The 14688-nt window shown below is 39.5% G+C and overlaps 1 protein-coding gene across 3 annotated transcripts in view; it reads left to right on the forward strand.

Annotated features, from left to right (window-relative positions):
• LOC114143853 (MICOS complex subunit mic25a-like) overlaps positions 1-14688 on the forward strand; it is a 71814-nt gene that overhangs the window by 12449 nt on the left and 44677 nt on the right. For 2 of the 3 annotated variants that reach the window (XM_028016213.1, XM_028016229.1), the window contains exons 5-6: positions 9855-9878; positions 11904-11987. In XM_028016213.1, coding sequence (XP_027872014.1) covers positions 9855-9878; positions 11904-11987 — 108 coding nt within the window. The remainder of the gene's footprint in view (positions 1-9854; positions 9879-11903; positions 11988-14688) is intronic. The other variant, XM_028016221.1, reaches the window with a different exon arrangement.

Genomic DNA, 14688 nt, shown 5'->3' on the forward strand with positions numbered 1-14688 from the left:
ATTTTATACCGTAGGAGCAGCATGACAGAAGAGTTTGGACATTTTGACATTGAAATATTTAAAGACGTCGTATCTTGATAGCATTAAATGACCCATGCCTAATTTCACCACAAGTGTCATAATATTGATATTAATGAATTTGAAAGGACAATTTTGACACATCAACTAGCTGGTTGGTATCTGCTAATGGCACAAGAGTTAGCATCTGCCCCAGCTTACTGGTGCTAATCTGAAGGATTAGTTTTTATGGAACATTTTTAATCATTTTAGGTTGAAAATCATAATGATTTTTTACATTGTGAAACCAGAACTGGATAATTAGATAATTCTAGATGGAATAAAAATTCTTGAAAACACACTTTGACATTTACAAAGCCAAAAAATATATTTTTGAAAACCAATATATTGGAAAAAAGGGAGAACTTCAGTCCTTTTTATTTTTGGCATTTGGACCTCCTGTAGAGTATTTCATCCTGATTATAGATTAGTTAAAACTCAGAGACCCGTATTTGTAAAAATCTTCCATCTTGAGGTTTCTTAGATTTCTACCAAAATATCGCTAAAATCTCATCTTGCTTTGTTCTTAAAAACCTAATATCTCGTCTAGTGATGCATCATTACATCTAATTACATAATAGTTACTCGCCCCTTAAAATAATGCAGATTTTTCCAGGCCCATTTCAACATACTGATTCAGGATTGTTGTGCCAGGCATTTCTGAGAACAGCCCACAGAAAGGATCTCGATTGACCGATTTTGCTGATTTTGCTGCCATGTCCATTTAAGCCAAGGATTTGGTTGCACAACTAATCTTTTTTTCTTCTTAAGGGTAGCTTAGACGGAACTGAAACAGATAGCACATACTTATAGGCATATAATTGGGAGGAAAAATATGTACGAAAAGTCAAGTGTGATAAAGAGGAGAAAAGGAGCCTGATAAGACTTGGGGAAGGAAGGGAAATGTTGAGGCTGAAAGACGAGATGGCAGCAGTGGCATTGAAGCAAATAGTGTAAAGAAGGTGAATGACTGGCTGGATGGACGAGGAGGAAGAGGAGGAGGTGAAGAAGGCTGAGGTAGCAGATAAGCTTACTGTTGTATCAGTAATTGTAATCTGCAGAAGCTGACATGGGTTTGCATGTAAAGCCATTAGGGTGACTGTGTGCACAAAAGCTCGTTTTCTACAACTGCAACATCTGATAGGGAGGTGAGACGACCTGAAAAGTAGAAAAGGAAGGCAGACAGCAGGGGAATTTTGATCTTGGTTTATGTTTTAAGTTGGCATATTATATATATATAAAAAAAACAACATTTTTGAAAGATAACTCTTCATGGTTCAGTTTTTATTTTCAGAACGTGAACTTAAAGAAAGCGTGCATGTTTTACTTGTCTATATGTTTGTGTCATTGTGTGCTTCATCTCTGCAGACGAAGAGCAGTTAAAGACAGGAACCGTACGGATGAATAGGAGGAGGAGCAGAAAGGAAGGAGGAGGAGAAGAGGCCGGTGGCCCATTTTATCCCTCTGTGTTTTCTGTGTAGCTGCCTGGCTGTAATTATCAGTTCGATTATTATTGAGTGCTAATTCACTGCCTCGCCGGGAGCTATGTGTTAAATAAACGCAGCCGAGTAAATAGATAGTGGGGCAGAAAGATGCAGTGGGAGAACAGACTGCCGCTGCTATCAGATGGCATCACAGCACACAAACTAGCCACAGGGGAAGAGGGAGATTTATTGGTGTATATTAATACGTGTCTGTCCCATGCCATACTCGCGAGCCAAAAACATTAGCGTTCTGTGGCCATGCGATGTGCTGATGATCCGTTGGACAGTTTAACATTAACGTACTGACGCTTTCGTCATCAGTTCCTTCTGGACTGGATCTGGTATTTGGCCCTCCGTAGCTGATATCATTGTGGCATGTACCCGGCAGACACGCAGACTAACAACTCAACCATCCACCATCTGTTGTCCCTACAGCTCAATCTCAAAACTGCTGTATAGTATGCCTGTTGTAGATATGACTTTCTGCAAAAAGATTGGTTTTGCCTTTCTAAATTCCTTATGTTTGTATTTTTAGTTATGGTCTTTTATTTTAAAAAAGGCCAAAAACTCTTGCTGAAAACAGCTCACAAGACCTTAACCAAATTGCCAAATGAATCTCAGTCTTATTGTGTTATTTATTAATAGAAATGCTTAAATTTTTGACCATGTCAAGTTTTGAGGGAGCAGTTGCTGCATAACAAGGTTTCTGCTGTTTTAAACAAAGACAAAGAGATTACAGACTTAATATTCCACCCTGTCTGGAGTGTCACTAAAATTGCAATTTCAGGTGAATGTAGATATTTATCCTAAATTTGAGATTTTGTTTTCTCTTTTGAAAGACTTCCAGCATTTCCAATCCCTGTTATTCAGTGACTGAGGTTTGAAGCTCCAAAGCATAAAACAGAGCAATGTGGCTGTACTCTTTTCATCCTTCCTGTTGTCTCCTCAAAATGTCTTGATCTGTCTCCGCAAGTCACAGAAAATGCAGTATTCTATTATTTAAAAGTGACTTAATTTTTTAAACAGGCAACTTTCTGTCTTCTTCCCTCAGTAAATGCATCCTCACAGAACAGTGTTATCAGCAAAATCTGGTAGAGCTTAGGTATTGAGAGTTTGCCAATTGGAAAAGATCATCAGATTGTAGAGCTTTGTAACTGAACAGTCAACATTCAGGAATTATTTAGATGAAAATCATCAATTTCAGGGCACCAACCTGCCTGGTGAAACCAGCTCCTCGTTCTACACTATTTGCTTTGTTCAGACGGCCTGGGGCTTTTGCTGCTACTGAGAAACTTCACCCAGTCCCTAACGTTTGCCCGTGATGTATGTTATGTGCAGGTTCAACCCTATGAAGCTTAAAGGATATTCCCTCACTGTAAACAACCATTCTCCACTCCAGGAGAGCAGTGTCGCTCTGAACGAGGTGGCTGCTAATGTTAATGGCTGCTAATGTTAATTCAGTATCAGGAAGCGTGACCAACACAGACCGATGGCTTCTTTCACTTCCTCCACTGCCATTGCTAAAGCAACAGGCAGACAACAAAACAGCGTAGAAAATCAACGTTGCTGTTGTCATCTCCAGTTTGCTGTTTGGCTTGGTTAAAATTCTACCTAAGAAATCCAGAAATCCCAGACTGTGCTGTGAAGTGAGATTTGAATCAAGTGGAATTGCACAGAAACACAATAGCTAGGCTAGTCACCAGCTAATTTCTCTGTGCTTTTCTACCCCCAGTAGACAACAAGTCTTGGAAAACAATGAAATCGGCCTAGTAGGGACACTTTCTGGTGCAAGCTTTGCACCTTCCTTAATGCCTTAGTATAATTTAATGGAAGCATTGCAGCCTTTTTCCTTTTATGTAATGAAAATTATGATATTATACCTTGTCTGTTGGAAACAACAAATAGATTTGTTTTAATATTTACAGTCTAATGGCATTTCTATATTTCTTTTTTATTGTTTGTCATTGGGCAAAACACAATGTGAAGCACTAGAACAGTTGCTGTACACAACTTACCTCCAATCCTATAGATAGGTAAACCTGTTCAGGTAATCCTCCTCTGGTGTTATCATGTCACAGTTAATAAACTGCATGGCAAGGACTCTGGAGACTGATGTCAACATCTCAGAGAGGTTGCTAGGGCCACGCCGCCATGCAGCTGGTGGCGTGACATTTAGACAGCTGCAGCCAAATCAAGGGGAGCAAGGAATGATCAAGCAGCGCTGACACACGTCCCACTGACTCCTTCCACATCTAATTAAGGACATGCCCCAATATTATTCCCTTGCTATCTGTCCGAGGATTCACATACTTTGAAAAAAGCATAGTAATTGTTTAGTCATATATTTGGATATAATGTTTGACTGTATTTTTTTAATATGGTGTTGCTAAAGGGGCAGTGTATGTGTGTATATATAAATATATAAAGTATGACTTAAAAGAAATCTAACTTTTTGGGCTTCTGCCTTTTTAAAAACTCCGGTTCCCGGGAGTCATCACAACATGACTCTTTTTACAAGTGTTGCTCTGAGAAGTAGCTCCTATAATGACCTCAACAGATATGCATCTCTGCCAGGTGTTTGCTAATTGCTGCTGGCTAGTCTGAAGGAGCTGAGTGGGGGAGTCATGGTGGAGGACTGCACTGTCAGGCGGAAACTTGGAAACTGCAGCTCAGAGGAGGATCTTTTTCCTTGACGGCGCTGCTTGGTCCTCCCAGGTTTTTTGTGCAGCTGAACGGTTGCCATGGAGATGAAAGTATTTCTCAGGAATGCATGAAACAATCAAGGCAACACTCCAGGTATTATAACATGTAAAGTTCCAAAAAGTGTGATTTTAAATACCACTGACCCTTTAATCATTTATCAGCTCACTAGTTAGGCTTAGTCTTTTTTAATAGATTTTAGTTTATTTGCTGCATAGGGTAAGTGTTCCTCATGGGGCCACTGTGGGGTCTCCGTAATTCTTTGCAGTTTTTGGCTTGTTTAATATAAAACCAGAATATTTCCAGGTAACAAGTGAGCAGATTTAGTTTAGCTGCCAGATGCTTTAACAGATCCTGCTCCCACATGCTCTCCCTGTCTCATTCTAATTCTTTTTCTGTCTTCCTTTTGTCATTTTTTTCCCCGTTTGATATTTATTACCTGTTAGACATGTCTCCCGTTATCCTTCGTCGTTTTCATTCTGACTTTCTTTCACTCACTCTCGCTTGATTTTTGTGTTTCACACTTTTACACATTTTCCTCCCCATCACTGGCTTCTAAATAGATGCTTCAGACCTCCAGCTGTGCACTGAATCGATTCATATGCAGAAGAAGCCTAAAGAGGGAAGGATATATGGTAATGCATTTTTGAGCTAATCTGCTGTTTAGCTCATGGCTACTAGCTGTTGTATTTAATTAGACTTCATGTTAATAACGTGAAGTTGCTTTGCTGTTCCGTTTCTTATATAATTTGTCGCCTTAATTTAATATAATTTTTTTCTACCCTGTTTTTTTTTTGTACTCAACCTCTGAGACTTTATTTTTCAATAATTTAGAAGAAAATTCAAGCAAGAAAAGTCATTTTGTACCCAGTGTGACAAGTCTGATTACTTGTGTAAAGACTGTGTGAGGTATGAATTGTGATGTGGTTTGAGGCAAAACAAAAATGGATCCTACTTTTTTTGTTTGTTTGTGTGTGTTCTGCTTTGTGATTTAATATCTCAGCAAATTGCTTTGCTTTGTGGTTGGATTGAGTAAAATAAGCTCATTATGAGTTTGATATCGCAGCTAAAAAAAAAGCATTCAAATGAACAAATACCCCACTCTATCACTCAGTAAGATTAAAATTTCTCTGTGGACAGTTAAAAGCTGAGTTGTTAAGAGAGCTGTGAAACCTATCCTTTTTTTAGATTATCACTTCAGTGGGTTGCAGTAAGATAAAACACTATTTATCTATACTGTATATCAAAACAACTCCAAAGGGAATTAAAAACATGCTTCATGCTCAAATGTTGATTGAGTCTCATTAAAAAATACTTTAACAACACTGACTTTTTCCTCAACTGGATGTGTTGTTGAATAATCTGTCCATTCAGCCACTGTCCTGAATCACTTATCCATATCCATAATTAAGATTAAATCAATCCTAATCTCCAGCCAGCTCTACTTAGACCACTGTTTGAAATTTTACAATATTGTGAAATCAAAAGTATATATATAGGTGCAAGACACTGGCAGGGAAAGCGTACATGGAACGACATAACCAAGTTGCAGGCATAGTGTACAGAAACATCTGTGCAGAATATGGACTGGAAACCCCGAGATCAAAGTGGGAAACACCCCCAAAGGTGGCGGAGAACGCCAGAGCTAAGATCCTGTGGGACTTCCAGATCCAGACAGACAAAATGGTAATGGCGAACCAACCAGACATTGTCGATAAACAACAGAGGAAAGCCGTTGTGGTAGATGTAGCAATACCAAGCGACTGCAACATCAGGAAAAAGGAGCACGAGAAACTAGAGAAATACCAGGGCCTCAGGGAGGAACTGGAGAGGGCCTGGAAGGTGAAGACCACAGTGGTGTCTGTGGTCATCGGGGCCCTCGGGGCAGTCACCCCCAAACTGGACCAATGGCTACAACAGATCCCAGGAACAACATCAGACATCTCAGTCCAGAAATGTGCAGTCCTTGGCACAGCCAAGATACTGCGCAGAATCCTCAAGCTCCCAGGCCTCTGGTAGAGGACCCGAGCTCAGAGGATACGAACCACCCGCGGTGCGTGAGAAGGGAATTATATATATATATATAAATTCTGTCACTGTAAAGTAACAGAAAAAGGAAAAAGAAAACATATTTGCTAGATTTTCTTACAGTATATTGAAAATGTTTTGAACTACAATCTTTCTGCACCGTTACATTCATAATATTGTATTAACTACATTTTTTCTGTTCTTTTCTATCATAAGATAAAATAAAATATGTCTGGGTGTATGAAGCTCAGCAAATACACTAACAACTGCAAGAAAATGTAATAATTGTACCATAATTACCACATTGTGATATAATGTGGTAATTGGTAGCTTTTTCTAGACGATTTCTGAGTTTTTTGGCAGAAATGTATTTCTTTGAAGTCCTGTAAAGTGGCCCTAATATGCCGTCATGGCTTTGAGCATGCAAGTCCAGGATGTCCTCCTCCGCCGTGCGTTGGAGTGCTTACATGGTGTGATGCGTTGTGTGTAAAGTTACGCCTGGCCGGCCGTTATCTACCGCAGACTTGCAGGTCCCTGAAGGGACACAAGAGGAGTCATCTGATTCACTTGCAATTTCTTCTGTGACTGCAAATTAAAACTGGACCGACACAGACGGACGCAGATAGGAAGGGAAGTTGTTAATTCCCCCCCTCCCCCCGCCTTAATTAAATCTGCTCTTTTTCTGCCTAATCCCACCAAACAGATACTTTTTCTAGCACCTTAAATGAACAAAAAAAGCAATTTGATCTTCTTCTCGGTTTTAACTTGCAGCAGCTGCCTCGAACATCAGAAACACTCTTGCTCTTTGCCGCACTTATGTTTATGAAACACAAACGATTGGCGCCGATTTGATTTGGCGTTCATCAGCTTTGTTAATGATGATGAATCTCGGTCTGTGTGTGTGTGTGTGTGTGTGTTGGTGTGTGTGGGGGTGTGCGTGTAGACAGCCCTCACCTCAGTTGCTCAGCTCTGCCTTTCAGTGCCACTGTGTTCGCCGTAACACTAGAGCTTTCTAAATATTGATTGGCATTAATTTCCTCAGAGTACCAGATGTGCAACTTTTAGTACGTTAGGGTACTTCAAACAGTGACAGGCTGTCTGTATAAGAGATGCTGTGAAGTTATTATGTTTTCCTCTATATGGAGTTTTCAGGTGTGATTGAAAACAAGTTAAAGAAAAAAAAGACCCCCAAAGCATTCAGTGTTGATGATGGACTTTGTAGGAACGCTGGACTGTTCAGAAAGCTATTTATACGGTACGGTTTTATGTGGAATGTAGCTGTAATTGTGCTGATGATTTGCCCATTTTTCTTTTCAAAATAATCCCAACTCTGTCTGATAGGAATGAGACTTTGCTGCACATTTCCATTTTCAATTAGGTCTTGACTTTGATATGAAAATACATTAAAATGCCATGACATAAGTCACTATAAATTGTAATTCTGGTTGTAAATAGGGGTGCACCAAAGGCCAATCAGTAATCTTTAAAAGAAGTGATTTTGGCTGATGCATGTTTTTTGTGCTGAATAAAGTCATAAAGTCACAAATTTAGCAACAGTGAGGTGACTACTGCTACCTGTGTGACCCGGTGGGCAGCTGTGTCAGTCAGTTCTCTCTTGACAGAACAAAAGGGGACAGTGGCTGATTTTCAGACGTTTGCAGAGGTAGACAAGATCGTTTTCATATGTAAGCATTGTCTGTTCATCTGTACCCAAAATTAAGGAAATTATGGCCAATGGATGAGTGCCCCCTAGTTTTAAGTCTGTTGTTTTTGTTCTACTTGAAGGTAATTGTTCAAACTCGTCCCAACTCTCTTGAGAATTTGGACAAACTGAGGACATTGGCCATTTTTGGGCCAATGTTGTCACGTGAGTAATACTTGCAACCAAGTTTTCTTTTAATGAAGAAAAAAATTAAATGGCCTTTTTTTCAATGCACAACTGTGAACTAAGCATGCAATTTTTTTTAATTTAAAAGTAGTCAGACTTTTTCTTCCTGCAAAGGGTTGTGTGAATCACTGTAGGTCATCAGCTTGAAAAGGGTTTGGGACTCTAGCTTCATTAAAATTAAGACATCAAGTTTGCAAATTATTTTGGGGGAGGGGGACAGAGAGGAAAACAAAACATGAAGAAAATAGTTCATTCTTGTAACATGATTTGGGTCGTTTTTACAAATTTAAAATAAATGAATTAAATCAGACTTACATGCACAACAGTTTGCTTTTGCGTAGCTGTGTTCCTTTTTACTGTGAAATTAAAAACGAGTCAACAAACCATAGTCAGGAAATACATTTTGTATTGCACCTAATATTTTTCAATGTAAAAACATTTAATTTGTGTGTATTAATTTTGTCCTAATTAAAAATAAAAAAGACTTTATCTACCTCTACCACCTGTACTGAGGTGGGCCGAATTTGTATCGGCGATTGGCTCTTAATTATGGGTATTGAATTAAATGGAGCAGAAATTAAATGCATACCAAGAGTTTTTAGTTTATTTTTATATATGTATATATACATTTTGAATATCCTTTTCCTTCAACTTCACAGGAATGGTTTATCACATTATTTTGCAATAAAATGCATTAAGGTTTCTTTTTCTAGCATGCCGAAGTGTTAAAAAATTAAACAACAATAATAAAGCACTAAAGTCTGAACTTTTGATGGAATTGTGATGAAATGTATTTCACTTTTTCTTTTTTCTAACGTTTGTCTTGCATGTTTAAGGAGTGTAAAATATATCACAATCAGTGTAACAAAAGCTCCCAATTTGATGTTGTTTACACACATCAAAGAATTCAGATAGATTTCCTCATTGCAATCACCTTAACTGCTCTCTTCTACAATCAGCGCTTTGTCTACGCAGGTACAGCGAGGCTCGTGTGGAAACTCTGAGTTAAATTGTTTTGCAAAGCAACAAAAGCTCCACAGTAAATCCCCTCTGTAATAGCAACTTTTTCAACTAAAAAATAAAAAGTCATATGCAATAATAGCCAGAAATTACCATGTGATATTCTTTACACATGTCCAAAGCCCGTTTTGTTTCTGATCCTGTCACACTCACTGTAAGAACAGGAAAACCAGTTTATGGGAGGACCAAAGCTGGTTTCTATTTTGCTGAATAGGTTGGCATGTTTGAAAATGGGACTTTTGCAGATTTTAGAGCAAAACAGTGGAACGCTTTTTGTGAAACATTATGCTCTGTCACATCTATGAAGTATGTGTGTCAGCAGTGATGTATGGAAACTGGATAAACTGGGTTAAAATGACGCATTGCAAATGCCTGAAGATGGCCTAACTGTCTTGGGATGAAAGTTCAAACCCTTTCAAACCATCAATAAGTGCTCAAAATTAGTCAAACATTAATCAGTAAATCAACTGGACGTCCCTGTCATGCCAACTACCCCATTAATAAGAACACTAGAATATTTCTCCAGCACACGTCTGGATAAATATTCCAGATTGTATGGTCTGTTATACTAATTTCCCTTGTATTGTATTTAATATGCACAACCCAAAAGCTGAAATGTGTGGCAGGCAGCTCCCTCTCACTCCTCTTCTTTGCTCTTTCTCTGCCACCGTTTGTAGTCTGCAGATGAGATGGAGGCCATGGTAAGCTTCATGACAGTCCTGCACTGTTGGCCTTTTCATCTTTGCCTCAGTCTTCTTTTGTTTCTCATCGTCCTCTTCAACATGTAGGGGGGCTAGACAGGAAAAATAAACAAAGAAACTGCTTTTCATAATACGCTGATTGTAGTAATTGTTAATGATTTCTGTTGGAATGAAAATCCTTCTGGACATCTAGAGGAGTAAAGTATCTAGAATTTGGAGCATATTTGGGTAAAATTCACTTAATAACTGATCAGTTTTTGGAATCAAATGAAGCCCCTCGCTGCTTTTATTTCTTCCTATCCATCTTTCTTGCTTATTTTGTTTGACCTTGCTCTCTTTTCATGGCTTCGTGCAACATTTCCAAGTATGTCTCCATATTGCATGTGTACATTAAGGACTCTTCTTTAAAAAATCGAATTTTCCCTTCCTTGTCAAGTGTCCTGCATGCTTGTTGAATGTTTATCAGCATTCTTTTGCAGATGTGCTTGCTTTTGTGAATCTATGTGTTCCTTTTCAGCGCAACAGGGTGATTGTGGCACGCATCCACCACTAGAGCGCACGAAATAGATGTGTAGAGATACGCTGACCGATAGAGACGGAAGCAGAAAAAGCAAACTTTTGATTTGAAGGTTACGGCTTTTTTCTCCCTTTGTGGTGTGTGGATTTCCAGCGTGCGGCCATGCTGTAGAGTCCAACCTCTGAGAAGTCATTGACCATACATAATCTGTTGGGGACCTTGAATTCAACAAAATGCTGGATGGAAATAAAAAGTGCATTCTTGCAAGTAAATGATTTTTTTAAGGGACGTTGAAGTATAATTTTTAAAACCAGCAGTGACATGAAAGGAAACAATCCAGTGTTAATCCGCTGCTGTGCATAAAGATCTGCCAGGACACAGACCACACTGGTATTCAAACCATATTCTTTTACCGTAAAGGCCAGCAGTGAATATGAAACATTTAATACAGGATATTACATGGATTTCCCTCACTGAAAGTCTCTTGATGCTTTGGCTTGATGCTAAAACTATAGCCGTAAAGGTAGAAACATACTTATGACATTTCTTCTACCTTGTCAGATTTTCCTACCATATCACATCTAGATAGCTGTGTCTATCAAGTGATGCTATCTTAGGAAGCTGCTAGATCAGCTGTTGAGGCTTGTGAACGGTGCAGTTACGTCTCTTTGTCCTGGTAGTTGCCACGGAGATGAATATAAATGACTTTGCAGGCTGACCTTCTTGGTGTTACTGCTTCATGCAACACGGCTGCCTCTATCAACCTGGATTTACACACATTTTCTTCATTTTTAAGAGTGGATGACAAGGAAGACCATCCATGTTCATTTCTGCTGTAGTTCTAGGACAGTTTCCACGCTGGGTATTAATGTCCATCAGTTTATTTGGGGTTTGAACTATTATAATAGTCAGTCTACTGTAATTCTGTCCTATCATCATCATTGTTCTGGAGCAGGCAGTGTTAGTGTGTAGAAAAACCACATCAGTGAAGGATCTATGATCTATGGCCTGATTTTCTTTCAAAGGTTTGTTAATGCATGCAAACATGAAACCTTCGAATAAATAATAAAAATTTGATGGATTCTGTCAGAAAGCTGAAATGGTTGTCCTGGGGTGTTTCAGCAGATTAATGACAGGATATGATCAACGCGTTAATGGTTCAGCAGACACAAAATCAACCGTCTTCCAGCCTTCAATCATTGCACAGTGTTTTAGCATCTTTATAAAGTTAAATTGTTTGATTTAGAAAAATACTTATTAAAAAAGAACAATTGGGAGTCGTGAAATTGTATTCCAGCGTTACACTATGTTTCTAACAATAATTTATTGAATATTAAATCTGCAAAACAACAGATTCATTATCCAGTAAAAAAATGCAGATAAGGACAAAATAAATGAAATCAAAACAAAACTTTATTGTGTTTTGAACTAACCGCATGATACCCACATGACCTTTTCCGATGCCTTTTCAGCCGACCGCTCTGTCTCTGTGTGTATTTCGCTTGCAGGCTCAGCAGCTCCAGAAGAAAGACTCGCAGCTGAAAGCGCTGGATGCCTTCTACAAGGAGCAGCTGGCTCAGCTGGAGCAGAGGGTACGACATTCACACGAGCCGCACATGTTTCACAGACCTGCAGAAACCTGCCTCGTTCAGAAGCGTTCACAGAAGCCCCGGCCTGCTGTGCTAAGCAGCAAACCTCAGAAGAACACCGAAAATCTGGACAGGAAGAGCTGTTTCACATGTGCACATTCCAACAGATGCATGATCAACTGTAGTCACATAAACCCAAGGTCAAACAGGCTTTTTGCATTTCTGTGTGCAAACGTACTTGCATGTGTAATGATTTAAAGGATTCATGCAAATTTTCTCTACAGCATTATCATGACAAAACATCTGATGCATTGCTTGTAGCCTTCCCAGTGGGAATGTTGAGCTATAAGCTACACCAGCAGGTTGCTCCACAGCATGCATAATAATAAGCTTTATCTCCATTAAAGATGATTTTGTGCAGCAAAGAAAACTAAAGCGATAAATAAAATGGTCTGAAACGTTCCCCCTGCCCCCCAACGTGAAAAACTACTGTAGAGAACGTTTAAACAAGCTTGTTCATCAAAATAGGTTCCCAACTAAACATTACATAGAAGAAGTGACTCCCTGAGGCCTTTCCGGTGCGATTCAACAGGCAGCAGAGATTGAAGCCAGCCGGAGCATCTCCGGAGAGCCTTTACAAGACCTTCCATTTCCTTTCATCTTCCGTTTGACATTTGCCAGGTAGAAAAGGTGCAGTTTCAAGTCAAGTCTCAGTCTCACCAGGCACCATGCGGAGAACCTTTACAAGGTGCTCTCCGGGGAAAGCTGTCTTCCATTTCTCAAATAGAAAAGACCTTTAAAGGACATTATGTTTAAAACCTAAGTATTGTGTTCTGTTTACCCTGGTTAATTCAGGCCTGTTCAGCATCCAGTGTAAATGTTCTAATCTGTGTCTGTGTTCTAATCAGCCAGCTGTCTTTGGGCAGACTCCTTAACTTCAGTACACCAGTTAATTTTTGTAGTTACCTTAGAATAAGGGTGCATTTGCACCAGCCCTGTTTAGTCCACATTAATTGAATTCAGGTTGGTTTGCTTAGAAAGTCTGGTTCGTTTGGAGAGGAGTGAATGCACTATCGAACTCTGATGAGGACTGAAAAAGCAAACTACTTGGTCTTGGTTTGGCTGAAGTGAACCCTGGTGCAGTTTGTATACATATGTGTAAGCAAACGGACTGGAGATCGCTCCAAAAGCAGGAAGCAAACTACAGCACAAGGCATTGTGGGTCACTAGAGCCAAAATAAATGCACTAGTCTCGCACTGCAGGGAGGGATGGCTGGTCTTTTACTACAGACAAAAGAGAAATCCTACAACTGCTAAAATCTGACTCCACTTCATTTCTGTTTACATTTTGTGAGGAAGGAAGTTGCGCTCAGTGTCTTGTTCAGAGATTTTTGTGTTGTTTCCTTCAGTGGTTCTTGTTGCAGCGCCACCACAGGAGAGGAGGTGAACAGGTTTTTCAAAGGGTTTGGATCATTTGACAGTGCAGCGTGAAAGAGAACTACACCAACTTAAAAATGTAACAAATGTTCCAATTTTGGCTCCCCACTGAACCGAGTCTACTGGATTATCGTGTGAAAACTCCCTAAAATACATAAAGCATCAAGGACTTTATGTGGTTTTAAAACTGTATTTGGGTAACTGTTAAATCTAGAGGCAACATAAGCTGTGTTTTCATTAACCATAAAATTGCAAAATTGAAATTACCAAAATACATTTACGTAATAGAAACAAGGCAATTTCTAAAAAATGTTTTGGTAAAGTTTTGTAGAGCAGCTGGTGGTGTGGAAAACACAGACCACAAATCACTGTGGCTTGATAAGGTGTGGAAAAACTCAAAGAAATATTTCCTCCTTTTGCCACATCCATGCTTATGCAAAGGCAGAGTCACATGCAGGTCTTTGGTATCATGCGGGCGGCTATTTGTGTTCATCTCATTAGTAACAGGTTGGATTTAGAGTGCGAGCCATTGGCTGGCAGGCTGGCATACGGGTGGCACAAGCTGTGTTTGCCATGGAGCTCAGGATGTTTGCAGACAGACCTCTCTGTGTGGCTGTGTGTGTTAAGATGGAGTGAGATGTTATTTGCCTAAATACTGTGTACTCAGGTGCACATGTACAGTATGGGCAGATTCATGTATCGCTCTGAGCGCTCAGTTTGTTTGCAGTCATGGATTCCTTCGCTCAAAATGCAGCCCAGTCGGTCCTGGACACTTCATGGTGAAAGCATTTTCATTTTATTTAAAATATATCAGCTCGGGTTGAAAACAATGTAAAATCTGTACTAATATAATCAAAGACAGTGTGTGCTCTGTACTGATGGTTGCATTGCAGGCATGGGACTTTTTCTGATAAAGATAAAATATATATAGTATGACAATGGTTTCACTACCCCAAAAAAAGTAAGAAATTGATTCCAGTCCATGTATCTGCTGCAGGGCGGGCTGGCGCCCGTCTCCAGTGGTAATTGATCGAGAGTCAGTGTCCACACTGGACAGGTTGGCAGTCCGTCACATTGCATCATGGCAACACCACGACAAACAGCCGTGCACACATGTATCTGTTCCTTAGGGAAATTTAGAGTAACCAATAAAGCTAACAGTCATGTTTTACCTGGTGAGAACCTGCAAGATGAAAATGCCTACATTTATATGGATTTTAACACCACTTCAAATTTTTTTGTATTGATTATATTTTAATGTTAGCCA

Source organism: Xiphophorus couchianus, chromosome 1 (genome assembly GCF_001444195.1).
Source record: "Xiphophorus couchianus chromosome 1, X_couchianus-1.0, whole genome shotgun sequence".
NCBI lineage: Eukaryota > Metazoa > Chordata > Actinopteri > Cyprinodontiformes > Poeciliidae > Xiphophorus > Xiphophorus couchianus.